At 41.1% G+C, this 18595-nt stretch overlaps 1 protein-coding gene across 2 annotated transcripts; it reads right to left on the bottom strand.

Annotated features, from left to right (window-relative positions):
- Positions 1-1636: 1636 nt before the first annotated feature.
- LOC114560563 (transcription factor Maf) lies at positions 1637-2628 on the bottom strand. 2 transcript variants are annotated; one of them, XM_028586017.1, is made up of 2 exons: positions 2522-2628; positions 1637-2005 (listed from the first exon to the last, which is right to left on the bottom strand). In XM_028586017.1, exons 1-2 carry the CDS (start codon positions 2612-2614, stop codon positions 1637-1639), a joined length of 462 nt encoding a protein of 153 aa, XP_028441818.1. In that variant the 5' UTR covers positions 2615-2628. The 2 variants fall into 2 exon arrangements, with proteins under 2 accessions (XP_028441818.1, XP_028441817.1); XM_028586016.1 differs by having other exon boundaries at positions 1637-2628.
- Between the last annotated feature and the right edge of the window lie 15967 nt (positions 2629-18595).

Here is an 18595-nt window from a genome sequence, read left to right as displayed (position 1 = left end):
AAACCAGATGTGAACCAGATCGACATTTTGTTCTTCTGTTTATATTTCAATTTAGATCGAGGGGAGATGATAGGGCTCAGAGTGTGTGGTGTCGCCTCAGAGACACAGTGACAAAACTAAAAAGAACAAGAACTAAAAAGAAGAACAAACATTTTCAGAATATATTTGTTCCATTCATGAAGGTTTATTGATGAATGGTATATTTATTAAATTTCATTTTAAGAGTGAACACGATGTCTGCCAGTTAACTGTACTGTCCACACAATACATTTTTACTGTTAGGAAATCATCACAAAAGACGTATGGCTGCATGATGCTTTGCTTAATTATTCTACAGCACCGGGAGAACATATCATTTCCATTTTCCAAACAGTTCACAGTTTATTTACCGAATAACACCCATAGGGTTCTGGGTTAACTTAATTAAGTTCCTTAAATGAAAGGAAAACACATTAACAACGAAATGCAGAAAGAACAGGTAATTTGTAGCAACAAGTTTGCGTGACAAAGTGGCCTATCTCTCATTTATTTCAGGACATGCATCATAATCTGCTTCTGTTGAAGCATTTTATCTTCAGCCCCACTTGTTGATCGCTATAATCTATTTAGTCTTTGCATTTGTCAAGAAAAATATAATTGTTTCTACTAAATAGTCTGATGCTGCTCACCTTGGTGGTATGTTGTCTGTGAGTACAAATCAATATTGAGTACAACGTTGCTTTATTCCACAATGTCATTTTCCTCAAATGGCTACAAAGGCAGCCTATAAATGTTGAAGGGTCCATGTTCGCGGGGAACTTTTATGAAAGCAAAGTGACGGACGAATGCACCTGTTCACAAGTTTTTTTTTGTTTAGTTTTTTTTTTTTTTTTTTTTTTACAAATAAATCCCAAAAGGTGATGAGGCTGAACAATCATGATATAATACAATCATCATACACAAGTTCTCAAAAACAAGGAAAAAGAAAGAAAAAAGTAAAAACACAATCCGCGCATGACCAGCATGCATGGCTTCACATAACCGTTACACTCTGACATCCATTATCCAAACTTCTGAGTTTGGATATTTTTTTCACAAGACAAATAGGATGGGCGATATGAAAATGAGATCATTCATATCAAAATTAAATTTACTTTAAACAAAGAACTAAAATAAATTCAAATCAAAAATATATAAAATGCTGTGCCCGAGGACAGTTGGATTTCATTAAACTAATTTGGGTAAAGGGAGCAGGATGGACGAGGCGCATGATGAGGCTTGTAAGGGCGGACTTATAGGATAGGCTACTCAGCAAAGTGTTTAGTCATTTTATGCAACATCGCGAATTAGACAGAAATCCTTTAAAATGTTTGTGGAAGCCGAATTCTTATTCGGTCATTTAAACAGGCCTATTTGTTAGGCTATATCATTTAAACGTGATAAAACAAACAAGATCCTCACCCCGAAAATGAAATAGGCTACTTTTGAAATACAGAAAAGTGTAAAACTCTTTTGTCTAAAGCTGCTTTAACCAAACAGCTTCAAAGCAAGCAAGCACAACCGATTTTAGCTGCGTGCAGATTAAAAGTTTTTTTCTCTCTCTTTTTTTCTGTTTCTTTGTGAGGGTCGGTTATTAAAACTTTTTCAGCGCCGAGACTCACATGAAAAACTCCGGGGATGAGGGGTTGTTGTCGCTGCTGGATCCTCCGTTTTCTCTGAAGCCGGTGCTGATCAGCTTCTCGTATTTCTCCTTGTAGGCGTCCCTCTCCCTGGCCAGCCGGGAGATCTCCTGCTTGAGGTGGTCCACCTGCTGAATCAGTTGCGTCTTCTCTCCCTCCAAGACGTGCCGCTGCTGGACCCGCTTGTACCGGCAGGACTGGGCATAGCCTCTGTTCTTTAGTGTCCTCCTCTTCTGTTTCAGACGGATCACCTCTTCCTTGCTTACCCCCCGGAGCTGCCGGTTCAATTCCCGCACCGACATGGTCACCAGCTGCTCGTCCGAGAACCGGTCTTCCAGGCGCAGGTGCTGGTGGTTTCCCCCCATGCCGCCGCCGGATTGAGACCCGGAGGAGGGATGGTGTGCCCCTGTGTGGTGGTGGTGATGGTGATGGTGGTGGTGGGGATTCCCGTTCTGAGCTGCGGCTGCAGCGATAACCGCGGATACCACGGCGGCCGCTGATCCCATCTCCTCCCCGGCCATGGCGCCTCCTGCCCCGGCTGCGCCGCCGAACTGCTGCCCCCTGGCATAGCCATCGAAGGTCTGGAGCTGGTGACTGCTGCTGATCAGCGCCTCTACGGCGTCCTCCGGGCTAAAGCCCAGAGCCTCGGGGTTCAACTGCTGTTGGTACCCGGTCATCCAGTAGAAATCCTCCAAGTGTGCCTTCTGTTCGCTCCCTGATCCCGGACTGGGCGCCGAGAAGCTTGGCGAGGGGGGAACCGAGCTGCAAGGCGTGCTCATCGGGGTGGAAGATAGGGATCCCCCGGCGACCAGGCGGCTGCACTGGCTGATGCTGCGATCGGGCTCCACCGGCTCCTTTTTCACTTCAAACTTCATCAGATCGAAGTCATTAACATATTCCATGGCCAGGGGACTGGTGGGCAGGTCGGAGTTGCTCATTGCCAGCTCTGATGCCATCCTCTTGCTGTTGACAGTCCTCCAAAGGGGGTGAGGAGCACCTGTCAAAGTGGGCTGCTGAGACACGCACTGAGCCAGCTTGATTTCTTTATTTATTTTCTTCAAAACCGGAGAAAAAGTGGATTTTCACGCACTAATTGCGCAGCGCAGGTTTTGGTTTTGTGAGTCGATAAGTTTTTTTTTTTCTTCAGTCTGTGTTGCACAGACGCATTGGAGCAGCGCTGTTTCCTCCCTCTCTCCCAGCGTGCGGGTGTCTGAGCGCCGCTGTCTCTGTTTCTACCATTTAACACTTCATGGCTCCTTTTAGGATTAGTGCGCCAAATTGAAGAGGTTCACGCACGTGTCCCGGGCAAATAGTTGCTTTGTGGAGGAAAAAAAAAACTCCACCCTAGGATTGATAGATTTTTTTTTCTAAGGCGTCAGTCAGCCGACGAGTTAAAAAGCATTGCTTAGTTTTATAGGCGCCCTGACGTCAGGACTGAAATATGAAATTGACTGAGACTCAGCCAATGAGGAGCCCAGCCTGGGGACGTAATTAGCATAACAGTATAGAAACCAAAGTTTTCTGAACTGTCCAAGCCCATCAGCAGATTGACACATGAGACTTAATATTCATTTTTTTGCCACTTTACATGAAATAGAACTAAAGCAGCAAAATAAAACAGATTCCGAGGATTGACAGAATCAGGTAAATGCATGTGTAGCCTCATCTTTTAGCAAGTCATTATACTTTCAACATATATTACATTTTTTTTCCATCATCGTAATAATTGCATAACTAAATTTTTAGAGTCATATTTGTCAACAATATTGTTTTTTCAGAACTTTTCTTAATCCAGCTCTCATTAGTGTCTTGATATAGCGAAACTTTGTACAGGTGCATTTCATTAACTATATAGCAGATTTATAATTAAGGAGTCAAAGTGATCTTAAAACTCGACTCAGACAAGACAACCGTTTTAGTCACTCTTACCCAAACATCTTGGAATTGAATGCATTAAAATGCATCTGAATGATTCTCACTGAGCGATGGATAAATATTCTATATTTTACATATAGGCTACTAGCAGAAATTTACTACAGATTACTACAGATATTGCGGATCGTTGTGTGTGGAGGGTGAAAGCGTTTGAAAAGAGCATGGGTCTGGTTGAATGACATTGTTTGGAAACCCAACGTCGCCACCTTTCGGTATAAAATAAAACTTCATGTGGCTTTTATAAGGGTCTCTATGTAGCTTATGTGTTCGATACAATTGCTCTGGGCAAATGGTTTTCTGCTTTAAATGTAAAAAAAAAAATATATAAATCAATTTGCTCTTGTAGAGCATCGTCTGCTCTCTTTTAGTTGTTCTGCTGGATATGAAGATTACTTGACAGGACAAACATGTACTTCCATGACTCCTTATGACAAAAAGAACATTTGTGATTTCAAAACAAACGAAAAGACAAAAAAGAGCAGTCATTACTATACAGAAGTCATTTTTCTTCAAGGAGAACTGTAAACACGTTTTCTTTCACCTGTGTCCCGCATGGTAATTCACATTTAATGCAAGTCCTTGTCAACATAAAATCCTTTTTTCTAATGGAATACCCTGTTGTGACAACACATCTGTGTCCTTCTGGAGTCTACAGTCTCAATCCCATGTCTCTCTCTCTCTCTCTCTCTCTCTCTCTCTCTCTCTCTCTCTCTCTCTCTCTCTCTCTCTAGCTCTCCTGGAGCACATTCCTCAAGAGTGGTGGCACACAAGAACAAACAATAAGGAGGGCTATACACATAGGACTGGAGAGTAAATAAGAGAACTCTCCCTGGAACATGTCACACGAGGAAGCTTCAGAAAACTACAAAGCCGCCAGCAGATAATCCAACTCCCCGGTGTCCCAATGCAAGTAAATATTCTCTTGGTCCCTGTGACTGTTCATGGGGACTTAACGTTAAACAGGAAGGATAAACATCGTGTTTTATTCATTAGAACACACAACAGAGGCCCCTCTGATGCTTTTGAATACATATTAAACAGATGAGGTGTCCTATCTGAAGCTACTATAAGTTGTTGCGGTTGTAGTGTAAATTCAGACTGGCAGTAGGATATACAGCAGGAAAAGAACTTCAGAGTAACAGAGATAAATCTGTATTGCTTTCCATTAAGTCATTTGTATGTCTTTTAACCATTATCATGGCATTATGTTGTGACAGGAAATGATGTCATAACTGAAGGGAAACACAGGTGAGTGAATAAAAGTCATCCTGAAAAATGTATTTTCTTTAGTCCCGTAAAGCTGACAAAATAACCCCTAAAGTTATCAAAAGGAAGGATAATTCCCCTCACAGTATTTGTAAAATGGTTTGACACACAAGTCACCAACAGACCCAGAGAGCAGTTTAAGTTGTGCCATATTTGAAGCACCAGGATTTATCGGTCAGAGAGTCTCAAGGGTTAACAAGCAGAGTCCAGAGCCAATGCATCAGCTGTGTACTGAGGGCTAATAGTCCTGTATGCACCCTATTCTGTCTCCCTTTGGAGTTTCATGTAGGCAGCTCACTGCCACGAAGTTTAATACTTTCTATATTTTATCTGGGATGTTTTTTTCTCCCCTAAACTATACATGGGTTGCACTCAGGTATATATTAGAAAATAAGCTTATACAGCAGGAGGAGGACCACTTATACAGTGTTAGTAGTACAGAGGAAAGTTAAGAGCATTTGTACACCAATGTTATATGATTACAACATATCTAAATATATTAAAATAAATGCCAGACAACCATCAGCTCTTATTTACTTCTCCAAATAAATTAAGTTTGGATACAAATTATGTTCTAGGTGGATTGAATCGCTTCCTTGAACTCAAAATTGAGGCTGTGTTCACTTACTGTAAGAATGACATGCTTAAAACAATAAAATCCTTGAAAAAGTTATTTGTTTTAGTTTTTGAACCCAGAGCCGTGCAGTCAAGTGATTTGTGAATGAACGCCCAACCCTTTGAGGCCAGGGGACTCTTTTGTAATGCTGCTAATGCCCCTGCGGCCTTACGTGTACAAACCAGCTTTGTGTTAATAGTCTGGCCTCTGCATGTGGAGCCCAGCTACAGTATGTGTTAATGAGACACTGTCTGACCTTTCAGAGTTCACCCCAGGAGAACACTGATGCATCTTGGGTAAAGAATAACCAGTGCTCCCGGAGTTCCCTGTGATTTACTGGTACAGTGACTTTACTAATTGTTACATCTATTAAAAAGATCCTCATTACAGTGTGACTTATGTGCCGTGTTGCAATAGACTTCACTTTTATTTTCAGCATGATAACCTTTTGTTTGCCTCTGGGGTTCCCTGAAGTTGTGCACTTACAGAGGATGTGCACAACTTGTTGTTTGCTTTGCTGCCCACCTTTGTAGTAGAAATGTTTTGCATACAGGTGAAGAAACAGGCGCTACTTGGGAGGTCTGCAAAATAAATAACATGCACAAATGTATGCATTTATTTAAGATAGAATTTAAAATAATATTGAAGGAAACGGAGGAGAGAGCGTTGACAAAAGAAAACTAATTAAAGCTTACTTTATGCATCTGCAAGATATGCATTTTATAACCCCACTCACACTATTGAAAATCTTAAGTGTGCCAAAAATAGCCAAAGACATTACCATATTTAACAGACATAAAGTTAAATAAAACGTCAGAAACTAAACTAAAGGATTTCTGCATGACCAAGATTATGCCTTATAATCATTCATTACATTCCCAATGGGAGGAAGGCTTCATATTCATTCTCAATCCCTGTTTAATGCCATATATTAAACTCTGGTGGCACTCCAAATGGGGGACAACCAGACGAGTGGGCTCAGTGGGCTCATCTGAGACACATTTAATTAGCAGGACAGAAAATGAAATGTTTCGTGGGGTCTTAACTAACTGTTGTATCTTTTGTAATAGAATGAGTAGCTGTGAGAAGCTATTACGAGGACGAGCATGAAGAACGGTACCACACTTTCCTCTGCCAGTGTTTTATAGGGGGGAATAAAAGAATGCATATTAAGATAATAAGCTTCCACATCACGGAAACAAAGTGCTATATTTGCAAAGTACTACGTTTGAGAGAACTGGCTTAGTCCCTCTCTCTCTCTCTCTCTCTCTCTCTCTCTCTCTCTCCACTATCTCGCTGCTCTGTTCTCCAATCCTGCATTAATCAGACTTTTACAACCTTTTCGATTCATTTACTTGCTCTGGATGCAGGTAGCAGCTCTCAGTCTCTGTTTATGTGTGGACTTGAAAAACGTCTGCATGGTTAATGGAGGAGAAACAGGCCCTCAACAAGTGATTAACTTGCAGTGCACCTGTGCACGCACTCACACATGCACACACACACACACACACACACACACACACACACACACACACACACACACACACACACACACACACACACACACAAACACAGATTGTGGAACAGTGTTCTCACAGAAAGACAGGACATGGGCTTACATGTTTAGTTAAAGGAATGTGGTTCCTCTGTTGATTTTGCTTCGTTCTAGCTCTGCTTTTTAAACTCCCCAGTAGCAGAAATGTCAAAATCCAGTCAATCACAACCTTAAAGCCTCAAAATGGAAATATTATGCAGAGTAAGACACCAGAGCAATGTAACATTCGGATTCAAATGATTGGATGCTCTTGATTAGAAAACCAGGCTGTGACACTCTCTCTCCCTGGCTCTGTGCCTGCCAGAAGGAAGCTTCAACCCGGTAATTGGCCACAATGAGCAGACTTGCATGTGTCAAACTCTCCTCTTCACATCTGGTTATTGTCTCTCACAGCAGGTGGACACCACATCACAGGCATCGTCTGAGCAGTCTCATCTGCTCTCTGTCTCTGTGTAACATGGAATGCACTGCTATTACACTTTAAAAACCAGCACATTTTCACATGTAGTTTGATATCTCTAGCATGTATACATGTCGGCGCAGTCTGCGAGTTAACAATTTTCCAGGGCTTTATGAATACCGGAATATGTGAAAATTGACAGTACTACAAGAGGAAGTATTGCATTGTGGATTCAACAGTCCAGGTTTATGAATGTCATCATGTTCACACACAAACACACTAAAATTAAGTGTGAATCGTATGGAATCTGAGCTCATCTTCTCTCATTAGACACACCGCTACATTATTGGCTTCATTAGCTATACCCACCGTGCCTCATGCTGCATGTGAAGGAGCAGGTAGAAGAAGTCAACACTCGCAAAATAACAAACAAATATAGCTATTTGCTTTTCCCCAAAGCAAATAGTTTCTTGATAATTTTAGCTTTTCATGGCTAATAATAAATAATGGATAAATAATAATTTTATATTTTTTGGTGTATGCATGAACACAGTGTTTGCATATGTGACATCTGTGTGCACATGATGATTCATGTTGCAGTCAGAGGTTATGAGTTGTTATTGATGTGCCGGGTATATGTATATGTGTGCTATATGCTCTCTGCAACTGTACACTATTAATGTTATTAATGTCCACAGTGTCCACTCTGGGCTGTTATTAATGCGAATCATATACATAAAGATGTAGCCCATTAGTTGGAGTTGAACTGTGCCGTCACACAGAGAGGAGGTACAAGGAGTCCTCTTTGTCCTACTTCACCTCCTCCATGTCGTCATCACCCACATCCAAACAATCATATAGAATCACGTACACACATACATGCAAATATAGCAAGCCTCTCTTAATAAACTCGCATTGAGTCCACAGATTTACTCATCGGGCAACATCTTCTGTGATCAAGAATCAGGAGTTCTCTAATAATTTAATTCTCTAATTCATCATAAAATGTTACCTTAATGCAACAGCAACTTAGTTAAGGTGTATGGTTACATTTAGTCCACATACGTTGTGCCAAAGATAATTAATTTATTATTAGATTTGTCATTTGAAAGAAAATTAATCAACATTTGGTTAATCAATTAAAGTTATATATCAAGTCAAATTGCCAAACATTCACTTGTTCCAGCTTTCCAAATGTGAGTATTTTGTTTCGGTTTTGTACAGTTTTTTTTTATCTTTTCAAATTGCAGATCCGTGCGTTATTTTTTGTTTGTTGGACAAAACAATCAATATGAAGATGTCACCTTGGGCTCTGGGAACATGTTTTGTTATTTTTCCACCATATAATTGATAACTTGATTATTGTAATTGAAAAAAGTTCAGGGTAATCGATAATGGAGATCAGCCCTACCAGACAACAGTGAGGTGGTGCCATATTACAGATTCAACAGTCCACATGACCCACGTTGCTTCTCCCAGACCTCCTCTGAAGTCTTCCCACACATGCTTTCTTCCCTTTGGGGACACTAAAAGATTCAGCCAAAAGAAAAAAGACAAAGTAAACACCTCGGCATGCAGTGTGATTTAAGATTATTGCAGATTAATGTAAATATTAATTTTAACCTCCCCGTGATGATCCCCTCATCTGTTCTTCAGAAATGGAAGAATCATTTGCCTATAGCTCAGAGTAAGCAGAGAAGTGTGTGAGGGAGCAAGCAAACTAAAGTCACATCTCTCTGCGTTATTCTGCACTCTGTCAGAGAGGGAGATGCAGAGACAATACAGCCCACAGGACACCACGGCCTCATACAATAATCCTTTATATCTCCACTAATGCCAGGAGACAAATGCACTTCCACTGGGATATTCACTTCTCTGGGGGAGAGCGAGGGAGGAGAATGGAGGGATAAGGTTGATCGTTGCTGGCCCGAGGATGTGTGAAACGGGATGATGAACAGGCTTCATGTAATAGGTGGACTTTTGATTATGGCAATATTGAGTGTGGAAATGAGATGTTTATCAGATGTGGTTTTGAGGGCGAGACGGGAGGAGCAAGGGAGCAGGGTGAGGGCTGGGATAAGCGTTAATCTGTCTGCTAAATGGAGGGTTTGACATGTTGTGTCTGTCTGGAGAACCCAGTGGGACACGTCTCCTCTTCATCTCCTCTCTGCACACTTTGACCAAGCTCACAAATGCTCACAATTACCTCATGATTCTGAGTGGAAAATGTGGGTACATTTGGAGATTGATACATACATTTCTGATGCTAACTAAAAAGTCCTGAGAGCGACACATCATTTTTGGGGAAAAAGGAGGCTATGACAGCAAGAGGGAGTGAGATGAAGAAGAGAAGAAAGTATCTTTAAGCTTTTCCTAAAAACGCACAAACAGACTTAGTAAGAGTTAGTCATGGTTCTTTGCGCACTCACAGTAGATTTGGATGCTTACACAGGAGCAGAGACACCCTTCCTGTTGCTTATCCGCTTCCTGAGCCTCAATTTGTATTGAAATCCCTCACAGGCAATTATCCATATGCGAATGGTGTACTTACTCTGAGCTTATATAAGTTTCTTTCTCGGTAAGCCGCACCATTTTCATTTTAAAACTCTGATTACAATTCTAGAGTTTATTGCTATGAGAAAATGGCAAAAATGGGTGCTCATAGTTAACACTGAGCAGAAAATCCTGCAGGACCTCTTGCTGGCTGTCTAATTTGAAAGATTGAATAGTCTTTCCCTAGCTTGATGTTGAAAATCCCTTTGCAGGAAGAGAGATGTGGGCAGCAGTTGGCATCTATGTGGTCAGGAAGACATTTTGTTGAGTAAAGTGTTGGCAGGCAGGAGGAACCCCCCGCCACCACTCAACCCCCGCCTCCTCACCCACGTCTCAGGCTGTCAGGAGTGTCATATATCTGGGGGATATCTGAGGGCGAGGGAGATCGCAGCCCAATTACGGGCTGATAACTAATCAATAGGCCACTTATTTCTACAGCAGGAAGTAAAGGAATGGGCCCCTGGGACACGTAGTTCAGATTACTCTCCCCTAAACATGGGACAGACACTAATGATGAGACAGAAAAAGAAGTAGAGAGAGGCAGAGAGAGCGGAGGAAATTAAAGAAAAAAAACTGGGCAGGGAGAAGCTACAGTATGAAAGACGAAAGACAGACACAGAATGAGGAGAGAAAGAGATGGAGACAGAGAAAATGGAGCACTTAAAGATAAAGTCTATATCCAAAGGGCAATTTGTTGAACTAAGCAGCTGATGTACAGTAAACACAAACTAAAATCTTGTTAAATTTACTGGCAGGTACTATAAAGGGTCGGTTACCCAAATTACCACCACCAACAAAAACAAAAACGGCAACTTACCCTCGGTATCAAACCCTGCAAATAGTTTTGGTTCTCAGTGAAGCTACGTATAAATATTCTCTATGAAAACTGTTCACACAGGGATCCTGCTAATCTGGGATCCTGCTAATCTGCAACCTTGTGAAAATTTCACAAGGTTGCCAAACTTCATTAACTGATAGGAATGATAAGTGACTACTCCCACCCAAATAGGTGCAACAACTAATAGTAGCCTACAGTATGGTCAGAGAGATGTCAATCAAGCGCAGTCTTTACATGCTTTACCATCATAAATCTGCTGCGGGCAGACCAACATTCGTCTGGCAAAATACTGTGTGGTGTGGCCAAAAGCAGGGTAGGGTTGTAAACATACATCTGGGGTGCATGCTAACAACAGAGGTCCACACAGTTCTAAATAATACAGCATTTCATCAAGCATTAAAACTATTGTGCGTAGTTTCTGTATCCCCCACGAGGATTTCTAAGTAATGACAACAACTCTGTTGTTGCATCCACATGACACAAACCTTCTGTGATCGCGCACCACCCCCACCACTCTTCCACGCAGTTACTTGTGACCAAGGAGGACACGGAGGATTAAAAAAACATGATGGACACCAATTTCTAAACATAACCATACTAAGAAATACAGAGAGTTTTGTGGAGCTGATAGTCTTACTGTAATTATCTTTGTAGCAACTCATTTGGCAATAGCTTGAATGTAGTGGATGTTCATTAATATAAAAATGTTACGCACTAAAGCTTTAACATTCTGTCAATGTCCTGTACACACTTTTTATGTCTGTAAACTTTTAATGCTTTTCTACTACCTCCATCATTAGCGTTGATCATCAAAATATTCTGTCAGTCTCTACAGAGATTTAGGATTCACAGTAGTTAGCAGCCATGCTAGCTGCAGACTTGGTCCTGGTATCTGCCTCTAAAGGAACCGCCCCTTGATGCTTGATGGGTCCTCTTTCCATGGAACACAGGAACTATTCATTCTCATTTCTTTTGACAGGCCATTCGTTTTGTCGCTCCTCTGTCACTGTCTCCCTCATGAAGAAATATGGCAGCAGTGTCTGCCCCTTTCCCCCACACCTTGTGCCCTTAGCTGACAACCTGCCCCGACCCCGGTCAGGCCCCCTTACATCCTCGGGCTCCCCATCCAAGGCCCTTGTCACTCCCACCAATCTGCCACTAATATCAAGTAAATGATCAACAGCGTCTGGTTCAGAACCTGCCATTTCAGCACAATCAATCCCAGGCAGGAGGGTAGAATCGTGATTATACAAGTATTTATGTTATAAAGTTTATGTATTATCTGTCAGCACAGAAGTACATTGTCTTTTTTTCATCAGGCTATAGAGGAGAAATGGAAACTATAGGCATGGCTAGTCTGTAGCTCCTGTCTTTCTTTTTCAGTAGCTGTCGAATGGTGTTTTTGGCTGTCAGGCAGAAGGCATCAGTGAAAGACGAAATCCTAAACCATCACCATTAACACTGATCAGGTTTCTCCCCAATCTGCTTGTTTATCCTCCTTTCTCCCGAGATCAGTACAAAGCTACTTTACAGCCTCTTAAACCCGACATGTTTCTCCAAGACAATACAGACGAACCACAAAACAGTCCTCAATGACTTAAGTGATTAAACGCAAGCAGTAGTTTTGGATGAAATGAGACAGGAGAGAGCAACAGAGACAGAGAGTGAGCGTCTCTCCTCCGCACAACTTCATCTCACAATCAGTTGCATTTGGGATTGGCACATTAGCCAGATCCAAAGTTTTCCACTCAGAAGAACAATGCCACGCTCCCTCCAAATCGATTGGTAATACGTCTCATCCCATTGATGCCATCTCTAATCCATTCTGGGCTCCTTTGCAAGATGGAGATGGAGAGGCTGAGGGAGAGGTATGGCACGACGCATGGAGAGAGAGAGGGAGAAAGCGTAAATACTGGCTGAGCGGCCATGTATTCTGAGGAATTTGTGTTGTATCTTTTTTCTCTCTCCCTCTCTCCGTCTACTGCGATGGGGCTGTGTCGTTAAGCTCTTTAGTCCGCGTGGCTAATGAAATAGGGTTGGCAGGATTACACAGGGCTAAAGCACTATGCCTGGTGAGCCTTGGAGAAACCGCTGTAGCTCCGCCAAGTGAAAGGGAGGGAAAGGAGGAGGGGGGTTGTAGAGCGGAAGAGGGCAGGGAAAGGGTTTTGTGAGAAGAGGGATGGTAGGTTAATTGTAGAAAGGAAAACACCTAGCAATACAAGACCATTATCACAACTGTCAGGTCCATTCTGAATAGTTTTTTTAGACATTTGTCGCAATGATCTAGAGGTAGTTGGCCTCTGAGTCTGTTGAACCCTATGCTCCCTAGAGGCTCTTCATGTTTAGGGTGTCCAACTGCTGGTGGAGAAAGAAAATAGAGTGAAATAGAAGATAGCTCACACTTGGCTTCTAATAGCCGTAAAAGCAGCAGAAGGTTTTAAACTAGTCGTAAAATCAGTGGCAGGAACAGGAGGATATTAATTACATTAGCGCATTCATGGTCCTGTGATCAGCTCTTCTGCTTCCACGATCATTTCTGAGAGATGGAATTAAATCAGTTCATCATGTGATAGGCTGCATATTGTGAATAATACGAACACATTGACTTAGTGATACTGACAAAAACATTATAAACATATATGTAAAGACTAGTTTTAAATCTGTCAGTGAAACTTCCTGAAAGTCTTAACATACTTTTACAACTTTTGTTTGTATTACGCAATCATGGAAAAACACTTCCAAATGCAGTTTACAATCTGCTCAATAAATCTTTTACAGGGGCAATCCACTGATTTTACACAAGAAGTTCAGTTTCGTCTCGAACTCTACACAGCTTGTGAAAACAGTTTCTAAAGTTTGACAAAATACCCTGACAATGTCAACACAGCAACCCTGTCTCTTTGCAACAGCAAATACACTGTATATTTGAAAGGAACGTAATGCCGTCCAGATTACATTTATTATTATTTATTATATTAACGTATCTGGTGAGTTACAAAATGTTTCCCTGAATGTATTTGCAAATCATTCACTAAAAGGCAGGACATCTTGGCTTCTGGTGCTTTGGTTTTGACCATTCTCTTTTTAATATGCCTCTGTGATTGTGATTCCCCCAACTTGAACTGTGGTACCCCTTGAAAGCATCATTCAGTTTAACCCTCTGTTTCTCACATGGGGTCAGCTCTCTCTGCCCTTTCCTTCTATCTTATTCCTCTCCCTCCTCATCTCCCCTCCTCTTGTCATATTGCAGGAATAAATCTGTTTCCAAACATAATGGAGCCCTCCAGGGGGGAGGGTCCTCAGTTTAGTATGCTCTCTCTGATTGGCTACCTTGCTTGTTGTCGTATATGATGATAAATCTGGCCCAGGTGTCACCTCCTCGGCAGCAGGTGAGGATTGATGGGATACAGGAGGACTATCCATCATCCTGGGCAGGTGGCACGCTATCGGAATTTGGGAAATCTGTTCCCAATCAGGGTCCCGCAGTGCTAGGCGGGGTTCGCAACGCTGTTTGGGAGGCGTTACTGGAAATCAATGGCAAGCACTCAAGGTCAATGTACTGTTAGAAAACTCCTTAAGCTCTGACGGATAGATCCTTCTACTCTTTCACTGCCCCTTTCGCTCTCTCTCACTTCCTCCACGGGTGAATGCGAGGAGACACTGACATCTTCTATCCTCCACTACCCCGGCCCCCCTGTTAAAGGAAAGGTGTTTTTTAGGTGGATGTCATAGTGGCTGTCTGGAGTAATTTGCGACGTAGCCCTTCTCTAGGTGGAGCCAGCGAGTGCCAATCTGGGGCCGAGGCTGGGACTGGGGTTGGGGCCATGGAGTATCGGAGATCTAATAAAAGCTCAGGGCGCCTGCCTGGCTCCTTATTCTTATAGATTACCTGTAAGTCACCTTGTCCCTGCTACTGTAAGGGTTGGGAGTTAAGCTGCATAAAGGCAGACATTCACCCTCACCTCCTTGGCTGGCTGAAAGTCAATTCAAACTGCAGATCGGAGGAGGGAGAAACTTTGTTACAAGTCTGCTGCAAGTCAGTGATTCAGCATGCAGTCAAACTGTGGTTTCAGGTGCAGCCCAAAAAAATCATTCTCCCTTTGTCTTATGAAAACTGATTGGCACACAATAATAGAGTTAACCAGTTTGTTGAATCAATACTGTACATCACTTTGCTTTTTACTTCAGCTTTTTCAGGCAGCCAGGACATTTTTCTTTAACAAAAACAGAAGAAAATAGAGTAATGCAGAATGTATATGTATTAAAAATATCTTTCATTTGTTTTTAGGTATAATTAAAACCCTCAAAAACATTTGCTTTAAAGCAACTATAATCAATATTTGTATGTTAACAGTGGATGACTGGATGAACTTGTTTGTGAAAAATATTATGTTTGGAGACAAGCCAGTCCACATTATCAAAGTCCATATCAAGTGCATATGTGTCAAAACAGTAAAGTTTAATGTGGTAAAAACCAAAACAATGAGCTAAACGACACCAAAACGCCAATTAGCGTTAGAGCTGAGGGGAACAGCAGCGTCAGGTGATAATTCACTCTGGGTTTGTCACAAGTGATACCTGTTGTGTTTTCAGATTCAATCTCACCACTCTCATCTGTATCTTTTTTAGCTGCAGCAGGCAGCTGTCTACAGTTGAAACACATCTAAATCCCTCCATTTGGCCAGCACCAAACAGCAGACTGACAATGATAGCAACTAGCTACTCATTCAGGAGTTGGTAGAGACCAAAAACAGAGCTGAAAGGGGCTGAATATTGGACTTACATTTGCCAGGTGGCCAGAAACATGACTCCAACTGAATGCTAATATTGCTTTGTGCCTGCTGGATGAGTAAATAGGCCACTGTTAGCTAATAATAATTTGCTAATCACCATATTAACTTAAAAGGTGATAATTTGTCCATTTTTACAGCTTGTTTTTGCTGTTCCCAAGTGGCAGATAAAACAGTTATTGAAGGTTTATGTTTAGTTAACAAATTTCACAAGTTATTTGAGGAATAATATCTTTAGGAAAGTCTTGGCTTGACTTGAAAAAAGTCTCCAACATAACATTCCACTTTTCCTTAAAACTAGGCAGCATTTAAAAGTATTTATGTATATAACTAATTTTAACCAACGTTTCCCAACTAGGTCTAACTTTCTGTCTTATACAAAAATCATCAGAAGACATGTCAGGGTTTGACTGTCAACCCTTAGATCTTTTGTCCAAATTGAACGTATCACTGAACTTGTCATTTCTTACAGTGTTGCCAAAGTGTTTTATACCATTAACTATAGGTTTTTTAAGCATGCATATTAAGAGTACACAATAACAACTCATTTAGTACAAGAAAATCAAAAACCACATTCAAATGATGAAATATGTAGGGTTTGTTTCTCTAACCTACATCTATAATGCAGATATAAGATAAGAATGTAGGTTTTTATCATTTTCATTAAGTTAATCTCCTCATCATATAAACAAAAATTATTGCAGATTTGTATACAAATTAGGTTCCAGCCTTACACAGATTAACTATATTTTGAAATGAAATGTGTTGTAGGTGCTTGGGAACACAAGTTACTGAAAGTATATATAATGAAAAAATGTAATATGTTAAAGGAGAATCAAGAATGTAATCATTTATTTTAATTTCATGAACTGTTATTTACTATTATGAACAACCACAACTGTTCTGTGAATACCATATGCATCCTGTGACTATGTACTAGGGGAACAGTATTTAATAATGCTTGTTGTATGTAATGTATGTATATGCTGTTTATATTGTTGTTCACTTGCCCGGGTATCAGGGATGAAAATCAGCTTTTAGCTTTTATGTTTATTATATGTGGTCCCTGTCAAATAAACTTGCACATAAAAAAAGAAAGAACATTTTTTAAATAAGAAAGTATTGAGCAAAAAGGTGATTTACACAAGTGCACGGCCACCCACCCCTCCACACACACAGTAGCTATCTGTCTCCGTACGTTGACCTCATTACCTGTCTGGAGGTTGGCTGCAGGGAAGGCCACAGACCTAACCAACTCTGTTTCTGTTCCTGTAAGCTCTAAGCTCATATCTTCTTCTCTCACCTTTTACCTTTCATGCTCATTGTTCTTTTATCAACAGACAAATGTAAAATACTGTATTTTATATGTCTGTCTTGTATGTCTAAGTCCATCTTACCGTTACCTCTACTAGTCTTCACATTTGCCACCCACCCTCCCAAGGTGACCCTGCCTCCCAATCCCCACTATCGGTCAGGCTCGGGCCCCTATTAATCCTACTTCATTTGTCCTGCCTCTTCCCTCCACTTTCGGAGGAATTTATGACAGTACCTTAAATGCTAATGGAGTCTAATCTGTGGAGAGCTTCGCTCTTTTCTAAAGACTCCTATCACTCTTTGTGCCACATGCATACAATGAGTCCACACATACAGGGACAGAGCCAGACTGGTATTAAGAGAAAGTTCCCTCAGTGAATAGACAGCACGTGTCTATTCAAATGTATTTCCACCCAGGAAATCATGTCCTCTTTGTGGAATAGTGAAAATAATATATTTTTTTTGTCAAAATGCCTTAGTCTAGTTTCAAAAGATGAATCCTCTATCAAAGTGCAATGGTTCGGGGTAAGAGTCACTGCAGTGAACTGGAGAGATTCATTTTAACATGGGGTACTGCTGTGACTGTGAGTGTGCGTCTGTCCCGCTGTCTGTCTGGCTCCCTCCATCCGTCTGTCACTGTGACAATTAACATGGAAACTCCTCGAGAATGTTTAGCCTCACTCGAGGATAAAACCTGTCAAAAATAAGTGCTGCCTTTGAAAATGTGTGTTTATAAGGGAAAGGATAAAACTGGACAATTTTCTGCCTCACTAGTTTATTCAATGCAGGGGTAAAATAATGCACATTTTAAATGGATGTAATTACTAGTTATCACTGGCAGTTACTCCAAGTCACTTTGTGCTGGGAAAGAGTGAAGGGACCAGTGATTTCTCTTCAACACTGGAAGCTATATACCAAATACACAATGGTCCTGTAAGGGGAACAATTGTGACACTTCAGTTCAGCACACAGACCCTCTCCATTTGTCTAGAGGGAGAGACACAGTGAACGATGATATTTGTGAACAACAGTCAAGGACAAACTGTTAGGATGCTGCGCTGGAGATGGATTTACCACATATACTGTATGTGTACATGCACATACAGTATGAACACATACAGTATGCACATGCACACCATCATAGACCACAAGCTGTGATCTTGATATAATGAGGTGTTAATTAGTGAAGCATTAGTCTCTTGTACATATCTATATAATGTCCTAATCTGTTCTAATCCAAATGGCTTCATAATGAAGTGCTGTCTGACCCCGCTTCTGTCAGGTGATATGTCAGGTAATGAAGAGAGTGCTTTACACACACACGCACACACACACACCTCATTATTACAGCAATAATATACAGCATAAATACAGTTCAATGCAATTATGAACTTCATAACCTTTATTGTCTGGTAATCCTTCATAAGTTTTTATAATACAAAATAAGTTTGTGACTTATTCTATAATAAACACTGCTATGAAATGTGCATTGAATGTCACATGCTAAACATTATTGTATATTTAGACATTTAGGAGGGATTCCACAGACGAATCGCCCTAAATAATCAACTCTGTATAATTACATTCATAATATCAATGGAGAAACATCTTATTGGAATGCACTGAGGCGTGTGTGTGGGATTGTGTGTGTGCAGGTGTACATGTGTGTG

Source organism: Perca flavescens, chromosome 8, assembly GCF_004354835.1.
Source record: "Perca flavescens isolate YP-PL-M2 chromosome 8, PFLA_1.0, whole genome shotgun sequence".
Taxonomy (NCBI): domain Eukaryota; kingdom Metazoa; phylum Chordata; class Actinopteri; order Perciformes; family Percidae; genus Perca; species Perca flavescens.
The sequence above is the reverse complement of the archived record's forward strand: the minus strand, read 5'-3'. Positions and strand labels throughout refer to the sequence as shown.